The following is a 20,969-nucleotide window of genomic DNA, read 5'->3' as shown; positions in this document are numbered from 1 at the left end:
CGCTAGCGTACTGACTTACCAAACTGGTCAGGGGGCAACATCATACACTTTTCTCTTTCCTTTCCAGAAGTGATGTAATTAATGTGAATTTCGCGACAGTTGTAATGGTATTTAAACAATATGCCTCCACCAACCTTTGATAGGACTTTCACAACGTTAGCGAAAAAATTGTTTCAAAAGCATCTGCGCCTACTCGTCTCTGTAGTTCTTATGGTAATATGGTGATTTCTGTAAAAAAGCGATTCCACAAAATAGAATTGCATTCCGTATATGCATAAAGATGAGACGCGCTGAAAGCAGATGAAACCATTTGACGGCTTTGGATTTTTTTTCCCTAATCCCTCTTTTCATAAATTCAGCACAAAAAGGTTTTGCTCGCCCAGACTCCCACATCTATTAACTCTCAACTACCTCAGCTTCCTTCACTAATGACAATGTGTATTTTTTTCTATAAAAGACATCTAAGAGTCTCTTAATTATCATGTAATGCAAAAAAAAGTTTACTTTCTGTACACAATACTAAATATACGTTTAAAATAGAATGTAAAGCTAAGAAATTTGAAGAAATCAAAACAAAACATAAAAGAAAATAATGCCTTATATCTTTATGTAAATAGCTTGCATAATCCAGCTATTGCTATGGAATATTTTATTCAGATCTTACAGTTTACGAAAGACCTTCGGGTAACACGTGAAATATTTGGTGATAATGTTAGGTCTGCTTTAATGTATGATGATGTTTGCACTACTAGCTGGGTGCTTGTTATTCGATAGTAATTGAAGAAGAGTGAAGATGAGGTACTAAGATCTAATTACCATTCAGTATGGCGTACGCAGTTAATTTAAGAAGCTCATTAAATAATGTTCAATATGGAATATCACCTATGGTATCATATAATTCAATAAAACACAGATTTTTTGCGCCAGCGGCAAAGTGTGTGTGTGTGTGTGTGTGTGTGTGTGTGTGTGTGTGTGTGTGTGTGTGTGTGTGTGTGTGTGTGTGTGTGTGTCTGTGTGTGTGTGTATGTGTGTGTGTATCGCTTATTTATTGCACGTTACTACTAATTACAAGCAGTACCAATAAGACATCGGATATTCCAAACAACAGACAAGGTCTATAAAATAATAACACAATGTTGGATCTTAACCGTAAAACTGCATTGCTCTCGACCATGTACACACTGGCCCTCCATCTCTGCGACAAATGAGAAGCTGGTAAAAGCTGCAGCATTCTTAGTATTCATGTGTGACATAAATACACATAACATAACGGCTATATTACCTTGTCAGCAAATATATGAATTCCTGGATGCAATGAAGTCTTAAGCAGTATCAAGTGTGAGGGGAGTGACGCAGTAAGTATACAGTGCGAGTAAGGCAATGTTGGAACAGTACAGTAGTAGCATGACTAGAAATTTTAACTTTTTTTTAAGAGGGACGCTGGCCAACGGCAACAAAAACGCTCGAAAAAAAAGGCCTGTTAGAGTGTCAGTCCCTAAAGAGAAGCCAAATGGATTATCGAAAAACGGAGCACAAGTGTTTTGAAACCTCCCTCTTGAAAGAGCTCAAGTCATAGGAAAGACGGAATACAGAAGCAAAGAGGAAGTTCCAGACTTTCACATAAAAAGGAATTAATGACTGAAAATACTGATTAATTCTTGCACTAGAGAGGTGGACAAAATAGGGGTGAGACAAGGTCACGTGCAGCAAAGCCACGGGGGATGGGACGCATGCAATTAGCAACATCAGAAGAGTAGTTATAGTGAAAATGGCGGTAGAAGACAGCAAGAGATGCTACACTGCGACGAAGAGAGAGAGAGAGAGGAGTTGGTAAAAGGAAATGCTTTTGATTCCATCCTGTCCAAAAGAACGGTATGGGTGGAATCCCGCCCATACATGTGAAGCGTATTCTATACATGGACGGACAAGACCCGTGTACAGAATTAGCAGCTGGGGGCGTGAGAGAGAGAAAAAAAAAAAAAAATGGTGGAGACGACTTGGTTCCCACTGTCCTCTGATGACGTGCTTAAGGGAGTATATATTGAGAGGTAAAAATACACGGATTATTAAAGAGCACAACTTAATTCTGTTCACGCTCACACTGTTTCTATTTCGTCCCTCGAACCTGCAAATACAGACAGCATGAAAATCAAATGAGATAAAAATCAACAGATAAATACGTTACACTTTTGTAATTGAGAAGTAATTATAGGCTTACTTTCATAATCAAACGCTGATTCGACATAAAACTTATTTAAGTATTTTCAAACTTAGTATATATGCTAATTGTTGAATAAGTAATACCTTACATGAAAGGCTTTGAGGTAGAGGTTTACGTGTAATAAACATATGAAACTTAAACATGTACAGCATTCACACTAAAACTAAAGCTATGAATGAATATGACAGAATTATAGAGCGAGTTTAACACTGAAAACAAATGTAATTACATACTCAAGGCAAATAAATACCAAAGTACAAAGAAACGTGAAAAAAGACTTTATAATGCGTCTTACTTCTAGTGGACCAACATTTTAAGTAAAGAAGTGGGCGAGTCTGAACTTACGGTAACAAATTTTCCTTAGATGTGAGAAGTCAGACCATGAAGAAGTGACTAAAGGTCCCGCTGGACGCATCATGACGAGAGCGCTAATGAAGAAACGATTCGCTGCAAACCCAGATGGAGGAGGAGGATCCCGCTGTTATGAGAATGGCCATCGGAAACACGAAGAAGATACACAAGTTTATATAAATGAGGAAAAGAACCGGCAAAAACCCTCCCCACCGTCCTATCATAGCACAGTATGGTAGTTCCCGGCCCTTCTCCGCCTCCAGGCCTCTTTTTTTTCGATATACGTACTGGAGCAGCGAAACGAGGAAATGGAGGAAAAGGAACGCCAAGGACTTTAATCGTGCCATATATGTGAAGGCGTTAATTAAGAGCTGCGTATGATCATGTTTAAGGATGTTTCTGCTACACGATATCACTCCGGCAGGGAAGCAGCAATTTTGAGAGAGAAGTCAAAACATTACCAAAGCGACAGCAAGCAAGAATAATTTTGTGAGTGAGGGGGATGCAGACTTCATGAGTAACAGATGGCCATTATTCTTTGTTATATCCATGTGGTGATGCAAGTGCAAGACGTGGGTTGAATCCTGAATCCTAACACTCACTAAATGACTTGAATTTTTGCAGTTTCTTATAACCAGCTACATCGGCATTCGTACAGGAGTGAATGCACGATGACTAATGGAGACTGGGTTGTACTTTCAAACAAGATGCGAATAAAATTTGTGACTGAATTGAATGTTACTTACATAAAGCTATTCAGCACCAAATGGTAAGGACTGATGAAGTTTCATAACAGGTTCTATGACCAATAAAAACTACTTGGCACTTCGAAACATGTCATAAATGCGCTCCTCACGTATAACGTTTATTTTATTTAGCACTGAGGACAAGTGCCGAATGCCACTGGGCAACCTATCACAGGTACTGTGCTTAATGTTCTGTTCAGTACTTCCAATCAAGTTAGGAACATTACAACGACAATTAGTGAATAAATAGAACGCTAATCATGTACAAACAATTATACATCATCGAGGAAAGTAGCGAGTGTTACTGAATGAATCTCTATAGTATGTACTATGACAAATGCAAATTGTTCCATACTCAAAAAAAAAAAAAAAAATAGGAATATTACAACGATAATTAGTGAGTAAACTGAAAACAAATCATACATACAGATTTTATTCAGTATTGAGGGCTAGTGGTATTAGTGAACAATCACAACAGGTACTGGCCCACAAAATATGGGATTAGCGACCAGATACACTAAAGCCATTGCCATTAGGATGCATTATCAAAGGGTACTAGGTAGTGGATGGCGTACTTGTCTTTATGGAGGCAGGTTACGAGTCCAATCATATCGGTATGGTGGAGAGTCATTAAGGTGCACATTTTGATCAAACGATCAGACAAACTCCATTATCGTCAGGTGATATATGAGAGAGAGAGAGAGAGAGAGAGAGAGAGAGAGAGAGAGAGAGAGAGAGAGAGAGAGAGAGAGAGAGAGAGAGAGAGAGAGAGAGAGAGAGAGAGAGAGAGAGAGAGAGAGAGAGAGAGAGAGAGAGGGGGGGGGAGGGATGCTGGGCTGGGGGTAAATATTCTGAAGTATGCAGTAACTGAGATTATGTATTCTACAATACTGACAAGTACACTTGAGGTGAAAGCTGCTTTATAAACTAGCTTATAAATGGGCGTTTTTTTTTTTTTCAATAATAATTACAGAGAACATAGTGTAGATGATCAATATCACAGCACACACGAGTGAGCTTCCTGTACGTCGTCCTTTGTTTACATTCTAGTTAATATGCTCTCTTGTACATCCTCCTGAAATCTAGTAATTCCTATATAGTCTCTGGTAATACTAAGTTCTTAAGTATAAAAGTGGATTGCAGTCGAATTTTCGAAGTAACAGCGTATGTATTTATACTTGTATTTATATGAAAAGAAGTGGTTTACTTTGATCTTTCAAAAGAGCATCTCTATTCAGTGTTTTACTCTAATCATCCTCTTGGTCATGTTCACAAACAGAAGGACGCTTCATTTAACATAATTGCGAGTTCTGTTTTCTTTGTCATTTTATTATTACTCAGTTTGAGGGCAAAGACAAAGGCTTTAATCTCACTCGACTCAAGTGGCTTAAACGAAATGTAAAAAGAATAAGACTTATGTATCAATATAATTCCATAAAACAGTAAATAGCATGCAGAAAACTTAGTTGAACTGCAATTATAAAAATGAGATTTATAATAAAAAAGTACAGGATTTTCTTTATCTCCCTTCTTTTCCTTTCTTACCTACTATACTATATACATATATATATATATATATATATATATATATATATATATATATATATATATATATATATATATATATATATATATATATATATATATATATATATATATATATGGACATAAAGTAAATGTCAATCATGTTTGTTAATTTTCAAAGCTATTATTATTTCTTTAAACAGTGGCATTTTTTTTTTTTCTCGGAAGACCTTTACGTTACTATCCGGTAGGGAAATCACCACACAGACCATACAGATTACACCTTTCTTTCTTTCTTTCTTTTCGCCGCACCATTTCCTACATTTGCAATATATTAAGGCAGGAGCCGAGACCAAAACTAAACTACGTCCTATACTCGTATATATACGGTCGGACAAGACTTTTGCATAATTGCATAGCCATGTTCTTGCTCTTGAATGCAAAATTGCTTTTAATAAACCCCAACTACATGTTATCTTTAATGGCTGCCTCATTGCACTACTGAGGAAATTTAGCATTCCTAAGGATTCTGACGCCAAAGTTCTTGAATCCCTGCGCGCTGCTCACTCCAACGCCGCCCAGTTACATGTAAAGAAGTACACACTTGGTGGACATTGTCGCTATTTATTGTTGCTCCATGAACGACTGTCTCTACTTCATAATTACATTAAATGATAGTCATATATTCATCCATTCTCTCTCTCTCTCTCTCTCTCTCTCTCTCTCTCTCTCTCTCTCTCTCTCTCTCTCTCTCTCTCTCTCTCTCTCTCTCTCTCTCTCTCTCTCTCTCTCTCTCTCTCTCTCACTCTCTCCACATACTGGTTATCGAATAAATGCACTTAATGTAAAAAGGAAAATTTAGACAGGGTGCTTCTGTAAACAACGTGTTCGCAAGCGTGTACATGTGAGTACATAGATAGTTTGTTGCTGGTGCATATTTGTGTTTTGTTTCTGCAGACAGGCGATATATTTCGTAAACCTCATGCGTATGTTATATCGCATCTCATTAAGTTTATGACAGTGGCTACATTTACCTGTCAGACACGATTAGTTAGCCTTATTTATGGCTGAGATAAGTGGATGATTAGCATTGGCGGTGAGAGGCCGCTGTGATCACGCTCGGCACGTCACCACGCCACTGCATTTTACTTAATATGATGACACTAACGGATACAACATCACCTTGTCTCTGCAGCTACACTTGTTTTAATTGGTCCCTCCTGTCAGACTACTGATACTTCAAAGCATCAATACCAATGATGAATGCTTATCGCCGTTATGTCTTCTCTCATTGCTTTGTCTCAATGCTGGGCATCAATCCAACTTAGCTTCTTAAATCGAAATATCTCTTTATTAAACTAACTGCACAAATCTGAGAAAATCTAAGAAAGGGAACAAAAACCTCCTTGAAAACGACGACTTTGACATTTTGTTGCTTAGCTTTACAAACATTTGGCGCATATGGTCTTGTTTCTTATCTATAGAACAACATCTGCTGATTTGAGCATGAGGTTTTCCTTCGACCTGTGAGGAAATAACGGCAGCCCTTATATATGTTTCTCGTGACATCATTACTCCGCTGCTGTGTTGGATGTCGAAAGTATACACAGAATGATATAACGCTCGTGTGGCACAGACTTTCAAGTGTGAAATACAACGGACACTCAGATACCAAAACCGTGCATCACGTCTAATTTTGTAGACTATGTACATGTATTATGAAACCGAAGCAAGTCAATATTTTTTTATTCTCTCACTTTATAGATAAAATCATCCAATACGATTCCATTGCCCATCTTCATCACTGATTGTTATCTTCCTTCATCTGGTGAATGACACGTTGCTATCCTCACTGATATACAGCTTAGGGCAAAGAACGCTTCCCTTATTTCGGAAAGCCAAGCCAAACTGCCCATCACTCTAATTTAGATCTTTTCTTAACCTTATTCTGTTCAAATTTTCTCTCCGTAGCGATGCTCTGTCAAAGTCTTACTTCGATATTCTGACCAGTTACCCTGTGCAGTCTTTCGGAGCAACAAAACGAGGGTGTTGCTGCCGTTATGAACTCTGTTAAGTGCAAACACACGAGGTTATACTACGATTATTTCCCGTACAACGACATGAAGACTACTACTACCGTATTAGAGCTCAAAATGTAAGTCATACGCATTTTCACGTTAAGAAAAGATTATTTGGCTGTAGCTGTCTAAAACAGACGGCTAACATGAGCATGTGGAGAAGGCTTAACAGAGAGCTTAGTGCTGCAGTTCAATCGTAAAGGCACTGATGGTGGTGGTGATAATGATGATGATGATGATGATGGTGATGGTGATGGAAGTTCGCGTGTATATTCTACATTCCCTGGAAAAAAAGAGCTAAGCTAAAACTCTTGGCTTTACCTTGTATTTTCATGCTTTCAAAGACAGAAACACTATTCCCAGAATGTACAACAAGTCTGCTGAAACTGATGGAGTTATGCATCAAATTCTACGAATCCCCAGAATAAATATTCAAAAGCAGAAATTTCAAAATCTAAAACTAATTCAGAACTTGTTGTTACTTAAGGCTTAACCCCAAAATATCTCAACCAAATTCTCCCTCCCCATTTCCACACCGCTATTCAGTCCAAATGGCTCCTTTCTGTATTGTGTCCGTCATTCTTTATTCTCTTCATATGCCGTTTCTGTAGAGGACTTTCTTCCATTCCTATGGAGTATACCTGTCTGCCTCGCCCACGCAACAGTCTTAAAAGCGTGCATTCAAAGAGCATCTTATCAGCTCCGGTATTTAAATGCCTCCCTTTAACCTTTTACAATCCACCGTTGTGTTGCTTTTCTTCTCTATAATGATATTTTCATGATTAGTTACTCTTGCTCTGAGCCTGTTAACTGCACTTTCTTCCCTCTTTCCGCACCTTCCCTCACAAAGCTTCCTACTTACTCTTATCCTTATTGCTATGCAAGAATTAGCTATTACCCTCACTCGCTCATCACCTTCAGTGGTACGCCTCACCTTTTAAGCCTTTGTGAGCCTGCCTACCACATCAAGATACCTTGGGAAGTGATTAACCTCTCTCTCTCTCTCTCTCTCTCTCTCTCTCTCTCTCTCTCTCTCTCTCTCTCTCTCTCTCTCTCTCTCTCTCTCTCTCTCTCTCTCTCTCACACACACACACACACACACACACACACACACACACTATACCTATTACATTATCATAAATGACTAACGGTTAGTCTCCATTAATGAATGCAGTCCCGTATACCAGTAAGCTTTAACGCTTAGTAGCAGTCCTGCTGAAGGATTGCGTGAGGGCTAGATGGGCCACGATGCTCTCCTCGTTTAATGGGTAATTTAGGCACTTATCGAGCCAGTTGTGGATGTTGTTGTCCTTAGGATTAATATATCTCATCCTCACTACTCATTAGGGGCTGTATGTGAAGGCGGCTGTGTCTGAAGCAGCATCTGGGTTGGTCATAAGCGAGTAGGGTTGCTGTCTTTAGCGGTGGAGTGAAGAGGTATTTACCTTAATTGTTTCTTTTTGCCTAACTGCTGATTCCGACTGACATATAACAGCATAGCGTTACTCCTTTCAAACTAATGTGAAGAAATGACAAACTAAAATAATAGTAAACTGTTTCGTATAATGGTAGAAACGTATATATTCGTGCGTAGAATGAATAGCTGATCAATACTGAGCCCACTTGCCATTTTCTTCCAAAACATCTAAAAGATTAAATAATCTATTAGTTATACTATCTCTTCCCTCCGGTCCTCATACCCATGAGATGCTCTAAATTCAGATTATTATCGACGAGGGGCGCCGAGCCTTGCATTGGCCCGCTCTTTGCAGTTTTCTGCCTCTTGCAACACACTGCAACACACTGAGGCATTCTATGAAGCGTCTGCGGCGCCCTGGAGAATACGAGAAGGCAAAACCAATCCAGCCTGAAGGAAAGATGCTTGAGGATAGACGGGCCTCAAGACACCTCCGCTGCTGCACTGCCTCCTGACGAGGAAGGGATCAATGCGTGAATCGTATTTTGATAAGATGCTGCATGATCCCGATGTTATATTATATCAACTTTTATTCAGTGATATTTTTGTTGTAATGGAACACAATGATGATGATAATAATAATAATAATAATAATAATAATAATAATAATAATAATAATAATAATAATAATAATAATAATAATAAAGCAATTGAAGTAACTATTTCGTGGAAGAGATATGATTCGATCTTAATGCAGCAGTACTAAAAAAATTAAAGGGAAACAAATTTCTTCCTAAGAAAAAAGGGAGGGGAGGGGGGCAAGGACAAGTCCGACCGTCATCTCCCCCTGGTACCCCCTAGGTAATGTAAACGGCAGCGATTAAATCACGACAGGCCTAGCCAGCCTCGGAAAAAAAAGTACACAGAAATACACCGGTTTAGTTTACGCTAAAGAAATAATAATGTCGTCTATGTTACAAAATATCAAACATCACAATAAACATGGTATGGCAAGAAACTAATAAATTCATCTATAATTCACACGGCACTGTCACACAACTGTTATGTGATATTGTATAAATGGTCTATGGTTGTACATCTTTCACAAGGCCTTCACTCAAATTACAGCTATAAGGTCTCGTAATGTCTTAAGATTTAGAATGAAGTAGTGTTTCATGCATCATGTCTGAATAAATGATTATCGATCAATGGCATATGATGTGGCGCATCATTTCCGAGGCTTCTGTTTCTAGTCTCAGTTCAAGAGTTGTGTGATGTTTTTATGAAGTTAGCAAATGATAACTGCTATCTCTTCACATTCATCTACACGCAACGAATGGGCGGAAAAATAAAGGCAGCGTTCATGACATAACATACTAGGTATGTAAGCGACACTTTACAAAGGAAAAAGAAATTCACGAAGGATATACAATTTCACCATGTTATATTGTCTTGCAAGAGGAGAAACACAAGCTGGATGCGGGATCAGGTAATATATTAAAATAGGCAGAGACAATGCAGCCTGGCAATAATCGTGTCGAGAGAGGGCTGCGACCCATTGCTTCGAGCAGATGCAGGATCATTTCGAAACCTTACATCCGAACTCAAATTGCACACACAGTGCACAAACAATTAATTACAGTTTTAGAACTCTCTCTCTCTCTCTCTCTCTCTCTCTCTCTCTCTCTCTCTCTCTCTCTCTCTCTCTTTCATAATCGTACAAGAGAGCTTACAATGGATTACTTCGTCTTGAGTTGATGCTTCAGTAACACACTCGAACCTCTTTAACCTAGTATATCGTTTAAAAGCACTTGTGTTGTTTGCTGTGTCTGTTCGTTTGTATGTTTGTTTGTCCGTGTACACTGCTGTATTGCTATTAGATTTGGAGGTAATTTCCACCACAAGTTCATGTATCAAGAACTCCCTGTCATCACGTACATAAGTAATGCAGTGGCGTGACAGGTTTCTCCGGCCCCCATCATGACCCGCCATCACATTTCCTCGACAACCACCAAGCGTATCGAAATGTTGATAAGGCGCAAGAAAACTCGTCAGGTGTAGCGTGTCAGATGTCAACAAGCAAAATTTTGAGATGGGAAGATGAGATTTTTTTTTTTTATGTTATATTCAATTTCGTCTCATCATCTAGTTTTTGGGGTTGTTACTCCATGGCCTGGTTGTTGCACAGCCAACACCCAACGGCATTACGGTGTTTGCTGTTAAAAAAAAAATAATTTAATGAAAACTTATGTGATATTAAGCACACCGAAAATTACGTTTTGGTCGTGCTTGTTACGTGTCTCATTGCCCATGGCTCACTGTCTAATTATCTGCCTCCACGCATTTGGCAACTGTCCATAGAAAAAAATAAAACTGCTTATCCTAACTAAAAGCTGACGTTGAGTAAGCTGATATTAATTACGACCGGAAGCTTATCAAACTACGACTAACTAAATAGATAAGTAAATAAATAATTATCACCAACTTCACCGCCATTACCGTCACCACCAGCACCATCGCCGTAAAATATAATTCCGCCTTTTTCTCATCACGGCTCGAGAAGTTTCCGGTTCTAATTAGTTATTAATTAACACATTTATTTTTACATATAGTATACACGTTACTGAGCAGACTCGTGCCGTAAACTTTCGGTATTGAAACATGAGGACAAAGCATCCATCATACACACAGACACCTGAACATACCACATCTTTCATTATGTGCATTACATTATACACTTCGAAACCGGTACAAACATTCCAAACCAATGAAGACTAATGCGTAACGAATACAAGACAGATTACCAGCTGCCAATGTGTCAAGGAGAGAGAGAGAGAGAGAGAGAGAGAGAGAGAGAGAGAGAGAGAGAGAGAGAGAGAGAGAGAGAGAGAGAGAGAATTTACACTTTACTATACTTCTAATCTCTACTCGACGGTGCTGACATTCTATGTTAAAAGGCCATGTATTGTCTGAGTCGCTCAAGAGTCCAAAACAGATAATTATGCTTACTTACGTAAAGAGAGGCACTTCAAGAGCCACTGTCAATACCCCATTCAGTAGTCTTAAAAAAAGGGGAGCTTTTCTTTCTTTCTTTTTTTTTTTTTTTTTTAGAGGAACAGTAATTAGTCTTCATTTTTTACTTTTCAAGTCTGGCGCCATTTTTTCTTCCTAGTATAAAGGAAAGAAAAAATCTTACGTTTTACGCATAGGACTTAGTTCTCGTAACAATACGTATTTACAGCCTTGACCTCATCGTTCACTCACAGTTACCACCAGAACAGATAATAAGAAATCACCTTGTATACAATAGTCCAGTATACTATGTATGCCAAGCCAGCTTACCGCCATATCCCAAGGCGCCTCACTTTTCTTAAAACGCCACTGGCAGCTGACTCTAACGGATAAAAGATGGTTTTCTGTGCGATTGTGCGACATATAAATTATGGCATTATAAATCATTGATACATGAAAGACTGAACGGTGCACGTGTGTGTGTGTGTGTGTGTGTGTGTGTGTGTGTGTGTGTGTGTGTGTGTGTGTGTGTGTGTGTGTGTGTGTGTGTGTGTGTGTGTGTGTGTGTGTGTGTGTGCGCGCGCGCGCGTGCACGCGTGCGAACCAGGCTGTAGAAAGATTGAGGAAAGAGCAGTAAAACGCTGGAAAATTATATAATCGATGAGGAGGATTACACCGGGGTTAAATCCACGTTTATGTCAGAGAAAAGAGCAAGTTTTTGAAAACCATACAATTCAACTCACCTTTAACATGCACCTCAGGAACGTTAACGTGGCATGAAGCAATGGGATCTTCATGCACTGAGAGCATTACAATCTCCTACCAGTAATGATCGGGTTTACAAACTTCTACAGCGAGAGATAGCACGTTAAAAGCACAAAACTAAGAACGCTTTCATGAAATGTAAACTCGCAAAAAATATTTATATATACAAATAAAATAAATAAATAAATAAATAAATAAACAGCGTAAGTAGTTATGAGTATTGGCTAGTATAGCAGCGAAGTATAGGAAGTCGTATGTAAACTTAAGTATAAAGTACTAAAATATAGATTTAAAATACAGGACGAATAAACAGATGGACATAATGTCCAGATAAATTGATAAACAGGTTGATGCGTTACTAGGTACTATAATGCTAATAATTTGGCAAATAATTAGCTACGTTCTTGATACTGTACTTACACTACAATCTTCCACGTCTCATTTCTTCCTAGCATTACACAGTCGCATAATCTACCAACTATGAATAACGACTGTAAAGTGATCCAGAAGAAAAGGCAAGACTTACGACGAATTGATTTGGAAGCTACACCTGCGAAGGCGTCACCGGTACGCACGCGTCACCCTTGTGTATATTACTGGATACTATATCACTCATTTTACCTCATATTTCATAACCTAGGGCTGGAGTTGGATGTTGCCACCAAGTTGCTCCCAAGGGTGTGTGTGTTTTACCAAAATGGCAAATGGAAAGACCTCAAAGTTGATCATTTCCAACTCTCGGTTCTGCTCTTGAGAAAATAGGAAAAAGATGGGGAGGAAAAATCGTACGCGAGTAAAATTCTGGAGCAGATGATATAAGGTTCCCAAGAGGCAGGGACGGTGGCAGGTTCCCGAGAGGCCGCGGTGGTAATAATGCACCATCTCACCGGGACGGCCGTTATAATTATTGGGCGAGGGGGAAGCCACGCACTCCGAATAATGATAGTCGAGGGATAGTAATCGATTAAGTCAGCTACAAGCCCGATACAAGGTACCACCACACCAACGCAACACAACACAACACCGCTGCCACCCGCCAGCTGAGGGCCTGTTATGTCTAAAACTTGCTGCTCCACAATTGATACTGAAAATGAATGTTATTTTCTTACACACACACACACACACACACATATATATATATATATATATATATATATATATATATATATATATATATATATATATATATATATATATATATATATATATATATATATATATATATATATATATATATATATATATATATATATATATTCAGGTTTATCTATGCACGAATGATTTCTCAGAGAGGAAGATTTGAATAATTTTCCGTCACTAAAATGAGTTTAATTTTCAGCTTTAAAAAGAGTTTAATTTAGGAAAGCGAGAGTTTCTCGTCCACAGACGAGTGGATCGAACCTTCATCACTCCCTCCTGCTTACCTTCATAGCGTAAAATTGGCTCAGAGATCACGATCGGGAAGAAGTCTAGTGCACTGTCTTGACCTTCACAAAAATCCGCCAAATACTTCACTGAATAACGATAAATGTCATTTAAACGTGATCTAATATAAATCTTTTATTTTTTTATATTTTTTATAAATCTTTTATTTTTATATATATTTATATATTTTTTTTTAATTTTTATATTAGTTCATGTTCATAATGTGGGCGCGCGCGCGCGCGCGCGCGCGCGCGCGCGTGTGTGTGTGTGTGTGTGTGTGTGTGTGTGTGTGTGTGTGTGTGTGTGTGTGTGTCTCTGTGTGTGTGTGTGTGTGTGTGTGTGTGTGTGTGTGTGTGTGTGTCTGTGTGTGTGTGTGTGTGTGTGTGTGTGTGTGTGTGTGTGTGTTTTCAGCTACACAGCGAGAACTGGAAGCTCTCAGTAAAGGACAAAACACGACATAATGTCCCTAAGAATGCCAAACATTTGCATAAGGGAAGCCTTTAATTGCCGAACTACACGGAGAGCCTCCTCAACCTTACTAATGACATAACACAACGAAACTACGCAATTACCTGCAACACAAGACACTAGAAAGCGAAAACTGAGTACAAATAAACACTCGAGAAAATCCTAGCTGAACTGATAGCATTTCACAAGAAACTTCACAAAGAATATGAAAGTGTGTGTGTGTGTGTGTGTGTGTGTGTGTGTGTAGTAAACCAAGGAAAATAAGCATTTTCTTTTAAGCATTAAGTACATAGAGCAGGAAGGAAGGAGTAACGTTACGCCTAATATAGCGAGTCTAAAAAGAGCATCAAGGATTTACGTTAGTCTCGGATACGTAAACAACACTCTGTAAAGGAAAAAAACGTTGTTCAGTGAGTAATGTTTCTATATTTGCTCATCGACCGATTCACAGTCACCTCGCAGACAGAAGCTATCGCAGTGGCAGACAGAAAGGAGGAGAGAAATACAAGATCAGAGGCTTGGTACGAGGTTAATTGAAGTAAACGAACAATAAATATAGATGAATGAAGAAAGTTTGGGTGGAGTTGCCTTAATTGAAGCAGGTCAGAGAGAGAGAGAGAGAGAGAGAGAGAGAGAGAGAGAGAGAGAGAGAGAGAGAGAGAGAGAGAGAGAGAGAGAGAATGACAAGCAAACATTATCTTACTTTTTCCAGGTTTTACGTAGCTGCAAAAAATACAGCAACAAATTCTCTCACGTGTGTTACGAACGCCACCTGCACAACATTCAAGTCAAACGAAGTGTGACGTGAAAAAAAAAAAAAAACTACTCGTCACACACCAAAATTATACGATACTGTGTTCTCTTTTACCCGAACCCGTATAGGGCTGCGTTTCACACCATGTAGGAGGCAGGGGGCAGTGAGTCGTGGGGCGAGCCTTACCTACATCACGCCAGGGGCTCATCAGTCACTGTGTCCCCAAACAGTGGGTGAGGTCGCGCTACCTGGCGGGCCGCATAATGCCAGGTGTTGCGCTGTCACGAGACCTTTTCCATTGTGTTGCCTCAATGGTCTGAAAGAGCGTCCTGGGAGGTTCTAAGGGAATGTGGGTCTGGCCAGACCCACATGTCTGCATTCTGGTTTGTGAGAAATTAATGGTTCATATTTTTATTTTAGTTAGGATTGTTGTTATTGGTGTTTTCTTCTTCCTCTTATTATTATTATTATTATTATTATTATTATTATTATTATTATTATTATCAGTAGTAATAGTAGTAGTACTAGTTAGTAGTAGTAGTACTACTATTAGCATTATAGCTTTATGCGAATCATTTTCCTTATTATTAGTATTACTAATACTACTAGTACTAATACTACTAAAACCATTAATATAATTTGTTATTACTGTCACTCCTAAGGGCTCAAAGAAATATTGGTCATGGGTATAACTGTCTTGTTTGCACGACTCGTAGTTGTTATTTGCTGCTGTTGTTGTTATGATTATTATTATTGTTAATAGATTAATAATAATGATAATAATAATAATAATAGAAATAATAATAATAATAATAATAATAATAATAATAATAATAATAATAATAATAATAATAATGATAAAAATAAAAAAAATACAAATAATAATAATAATAATAATGATAATTATTATTATTATTATTATTATTATTATTATTATTATTATTATTATTATTATCATTATTACTTATTTATTTATTTATTTTATTGATATTATTATCACCACCACCACCATCATCATCATCATCATCATTCTTGTCCACAACAAAGAATAAATCCGTGTCGCCCATCGCATCATTTCGCTGCCAGCGTTCTAAAATGCGGTCGCAGGCACTGTCTTCTCAGCGAAATCCTCTGCTCTGGTCAGTGATCCTTTCCTTTGATGGCAAGATTAACTTCTCAAGGCTTAGCTTACGTACCTAACTGCTAAAAAAGTAAAAACAATAATAATAAAAAAAATGAATAAATAAATAAATGCTGAAATATAATCAAGAATGTTTTTGTTTCGTGGATAGAAACACTTTAATGCCAATGAGGGTTCTAACAAACTTACCTTAGCAATACATCGTGGAAAATAAAGACAAAACTAAATTATTAATATTCACAATGATATGGAAATTGCTGCTTTTCCATTCATATTGGAAAACACACACACACACACACACACACACACACACACACACACACACACACACACACACACACACACACGAACTAATATGTAGTACACCAATTAAAGCAGCAATGAAAACTTTCGATGTCTATACCAACAGAGAACATTATTTTGTACGCTCCTCCCAAAAACATATCCGTGCTCCATTGGCTGGTGCGCCACTTTATCCTCGTAAGAAAGCCTTGCCCATTTAAAACAAACACTTATACATAATCATTAGTTAAACCTTTGTCATATTATGAAGATCTGACACACTGAGGTATTAGGAAAAATTACGTTAATTATATAGTAAACTATACCGTAAATTATATAGCAAGTGTATTAAACCATAACACTTGTTTCCTCTAGCTCACTCTCACTTAAACTGGAGGGTAATTACTCGTCAGCTATTATTGCCGACAGACCTACCTGCTCTTGTCTCGTCGAGCGCTCTCGATATCACAGGAATGAATGTTGAAACTGACATATTACCAAGGAGGCAGCAAACAACTCCAGTATTTCTTTTATATATTGTAAGATCTTTGTGATCAAAACACCCCTAATTGCTATTTCGTACCACCGGCGTATCCAACACTTAATCAAGTAAGATACTCTTTTGCAATAAACTACACACGAAAACGCATAGAGATGCTGTAATGTACGATAACTAGTACATATTTTATCAGTGTGGTAATGAGGAACATCATGTTTCAGTAAAAATTAAACTATATATTTTTAGCCTTATGACAATGACGGCTGAGAAAAGGAAGACAGTTACGTGACTGCTCAAAAGTGTGTGTGTGTGTGTGTGTGTGTGTGTGTGTGTTTCATTTCAGTGATTCAGCACGATATAAACACTTGTCAAGATAACCAGGGAACACGGTAGTTCGCTCTTCCAACAACAACTGAAAAGGCAGGTTCAGTGACCTAACAATCCAAATGAATACTTTGGATACCTACATACCTTCAATGTCTCAATCAATGTCCTACCAATTTACCTTTATCAATGAGTCTCTCTCTCTCTCTCTCTCTCTCTCTCTCTCTCTCTCTCTCTCTCTCTCTCTCTCTCTCTCTCTCTCTTGCAAAAATAATCAATGTACCACCGATTTAGCAACATTCTCTCTCTCTCTCTCTCTCTCTCTCTCTCTCTCTCTCTCTCTCTCTCTCTCTCTCTCTCTCTCTCTCTCTCTCTCTCTCTCTCTCATACACTAAAATAAAAAAAACAAAAAAAACATGCAATCTCCTAATCAGTTAATTTCTTTTAGTCGGTGCGCAGTTCACAGGCAAGTCGCGCAAGCAAGCAAAAGTCATTACACATATACCTTTGCGCCTTTATTTCCCTGCGGACAGATAATGACGCAGTTTGGAGGCTCGATCTTCGTAGCTTAAAACAGGGCCACACATGACTCCCCGGGGCACGCAAGAGGATTACAAGCAGCTTCACCATTATTCCCTGAACCAATGCGCAGCGCTGTCTTGGATCAACGCCGAGACCTTGGACATTGACCTGTTAATGCAAGTCTTGTGATGTGAAGCTAATAAGACTTGCAGTTTTAGTAGCTTCATTGTCATCATGGGAAAGTTTTTGATATACATGTCTAACGCTTATTGTATTCATGTCACTCGTTCCTCATGTGATGTCGGACGAATCAGTTACGAGTACACAATGCAGTCGCTTTACAGTCATTAGGTGGACATACTGTTTTATTATCTTGAAACACGCTCATGCACCCACATTTACATCACTCACAAGCTTTACGTGAAGGGAGCGCGTCACGGATAAGCGTAACCATTAGATGTTTAGGAATCCTTCGTCAAGTTGAAAGCTAATTAGACGGTCTTCACGTCGCATGAATTACCATGGAGAATCAATACACTTCAGGATACTGTGATAAATCAAATGTATAAATTTTCACGCTGGCACTTCTTTGTGTTCCGCGTCAAAACCGACTTGGAGTGGTAAATGATTCCAGCGGCGCCGCCGATCACGAATCCAAACGACGGCTTCTCTCGATAAAAACCTCGTCCATTCGAATTATCGTCATTCCCGCTGTCTTGCCTTAACCATAAACCGTGACTTTATGACAGCGAGTAACGACACCACACTCAAGACCCGCCAGCTTAGTAAAATAAGATTAAGTCAAGGTCAGGCGAGGTTCGGTTATAGCCTATTAGGGCTGCACTGGCTTGATTAGATCTCTCATTGTCTTGGATAACGTGTACGTCAGGACCGATTCAATTACACTGCAAAGCTTACTTAAGCATAAACAAACAAATAAATAACTATCTAACTGACTAAATAAATAAACACATACACACACACACAATCAAATGAATATACAATAATCTTCAATTAATTTCTTAGGTCAAGCCAGGCCATAATTGTCTTGGTGCTCATTTATTCAGCTTTCGCTTTTCACTTCCCATAGTTTTCCATGAAGAAAGTAAGCATCTGAATAATGGCAAACACATCAGGAATGGGAATCTCTAAAAAATAATGAGAGAGAGAGAGAGAGAGAGAGGAGAGAGAGAGAGAGAGAGAGAGAGAGAGAGAGAGAGAGAGAGAGAGAGAGAGAGAAATATATAGATAGATAGATAAATAGACAGATAGATAGATAGATAGAGAGAGAGAGAGAGAGAGAGAGAGAGAGAGAGAGAGAGAGAGAGAGAGAGAGAGAGAGAGAGAGAGAGAGAGAGAGAGAGAGAGAGCATCTAAACATGAAACATCACTCAGGACAGAGGCAAATATTACGGTAACGGCTTACATCGACATCTCTCCCTAAATGAATCTCTCTCTCTCTCTCTCTCTCTCTCTCTCTCTCTCTCTCTCTCTCTCTCTCTCTCTCTCGTGTAAGTATGAGAAGAGGGCAGGATGATGAGGTAATAGTTAAACATTGCTGAAAATACAGTAACTACCTTCAATGATCGATGAATATGGGAACGCCGCATCATTTCACCGGCTAAGAATTGTTCCATAAGTGTACCTTGCTTACTTCCCCAATAAAAATATATGCACCGTGAGCAGCAACATGTATAATTTTGATGAATAACATGATCAAAAGCAAAAGAAAACAGATTCAAATAGACTTCGTTCGCAGCCTTATACAGGTCGGCAAGAGAGGAATCCCGCACCATACCATGCCGCTCCTCGCTACCAAAGGCTTTTACTGAATACAGTGTTACTCACCCCATCTTCACTGTCTCTCAGCGTCCTGGGATCGAGTTGAAGACACGGAGCTTCTCACACATCAACGGCCAACCAATAAGTAATGACAGGGACCGTCTGTGTGTACATGATCACTGTTCCCTTCATACACTTTCAAGGGCCGTGAGAAGATCGTTTACAGTACGAAGGAAAATTTCAGTATTTCCTGATGGTAAACATTCAAAGTTTTAGATTTTTTATTTTTTTTTCTTTTTTTTTTACGTGACGATCAGTGCACTACAGAAACCTCCACTTGCCCACGGTAAGTATGTGAATACATTATCTTTCACACGTAATCAGCCATATACGCTGTTTCTTATATTATATCAAAACCACGCCATAAATGCACGCAGAAATTAATGGAGCGGTAAAGGACGACAGTAACTGCATCCGTTTAGTACACTTCACCAGACAAGCTAGCCGGAGGAGGGTGGGCGGCAGACTGCTGCGTGTGGCGCTGCAGCCCCAGCCCGGAGTTCCTCGCAGGCGCACTGAGGCCTCCCACGCCGGGGGGACAGAGATGGGGAGGAGTGGGAGGAAGGGATGAGCCGAGCAGAGTATACAAACATGAACTGTCGGGACGCGTTTGGCTTGTATTTTTTGTCGCTGTTTGGTATACAGTCTTGTTGTCGCCCTTTCGCCGTGAGAATACCCTGTGGCTGGCCGTTTGGAAATGTGTGTGCTGCTCCCGCCACTCTCCTCCTCCAAGAGACACACTCAAGGTAATGGGAAGGTGTTCTTTTGATATACGAGTATGTGCCCTTCTTAGTAAGACGTTTTTATAGAGCATCTTTTTCACTTTTTTTTTTTTTTTTTCTTAATTAAAAAGTGGTGTGGCGCTGCGAGGATGGTCCTTGGCGAGGCCCGCGGCCCTGGGGGAAGACTCCCGTCCTCTTTGCCGCCCACATAACTCCCAACTCAAAATACGCTTGTTCTTGGCTTTACACATTTTAATGTATATTTTATACTAAATCTTCTTTGGAAGTGTTGGCATACATGTCTGGTAATGAGTCTCTCTCTCTCTCTCTCTCTCTCTCTCTCTCTCTCTCTCTCTCTCCTCCCTCCGCGCGCGCGCGTGTGTGTGTGTGTGTGTGTGTGTGTGTGTGTGTGTGTGTGTGTGTGTGTGTGTGTGCAGAGAGAGAGAGAGAGAGAGAGAGAGAGAGAGAGAGAGAGAGAGAGAGAGGAGAGAGAGAGAGAGAGAGAAAGAAAGAAAGAGAGAGAGAGAGGGGGGGAGGGGGAGCATGCTTCCCATTAGCCCATCTTTCATGAAAGAAAGAAATAAATTCTTCACCAGGACGGCGGTGCACACTGGCCTCCAACACAGTCCTTCCACACAAAGCAATGAAGTGCAGTTCAGCATAACAGCTTACAAGGAAGAAGACCAAAAAAATAACGAATAAATATAGAAACGTTCGTTGGTTTTGCTGATACTCGTGAGTTTCATATTCATAGATATCACATTTTTTTTTTTTACTTCTTTTCTTTTTTTTCTTTCTCACTTTAGAAAGATTTTTGACACCTATGCTCGTTGTATGATATATATATATATATATATATATATATATATATATATA

At 39.0% G+C, this 20,969-nt stretch overlaps 1 protein-coding gene across 2 annotated transcripts in view; it reads right to left on the bottom strand.

Annotated features, from left to right (window-relative positions):
* The window catches only part of LOC135107560 (zwei Ig domain protein zig-8-like), a 145,614-nt gene extending 125,278 nt beyond the window's left edge, over window positions 1-20,336 (bottom strand). For both annotated transcript variants that reach the window (XM_064017558.1, XM_064017559.1), the window contains exon 1: window positions 19,378-20,336. In XM_064017558.1, coding sequence (XP_063873628.1) covers window positions 19,378-19,382 — 5 coding nt within the window. In that variant the 5' untranslated portion in view covers window positions 19,383-20,336. The remainder of the gene's footprint in view (window positions 1-19,377) is intronic.
* Window positions 20,337-20,969: the final 633 nt, after the last annotated feature.

This window comes from Scylla paramamosain, chromosome 15 (genome assembly GCF_035594125.1).
Source record: "Scylla paramamosain isolate STU-SP2022 chromosome 15, ASM3559412v1, whole genome shotgun sequence".
Taxonomy (NCBI): domain Eukaryota; kingdom Metazoa; phylum Arthropoda; class Malacostraca; order Decapoda; family Portunidae; genus Scylla; species Scylla paramamosain.
This window is presented reverse-complemented; position numbering and strand designations above follow the sequence as displayed.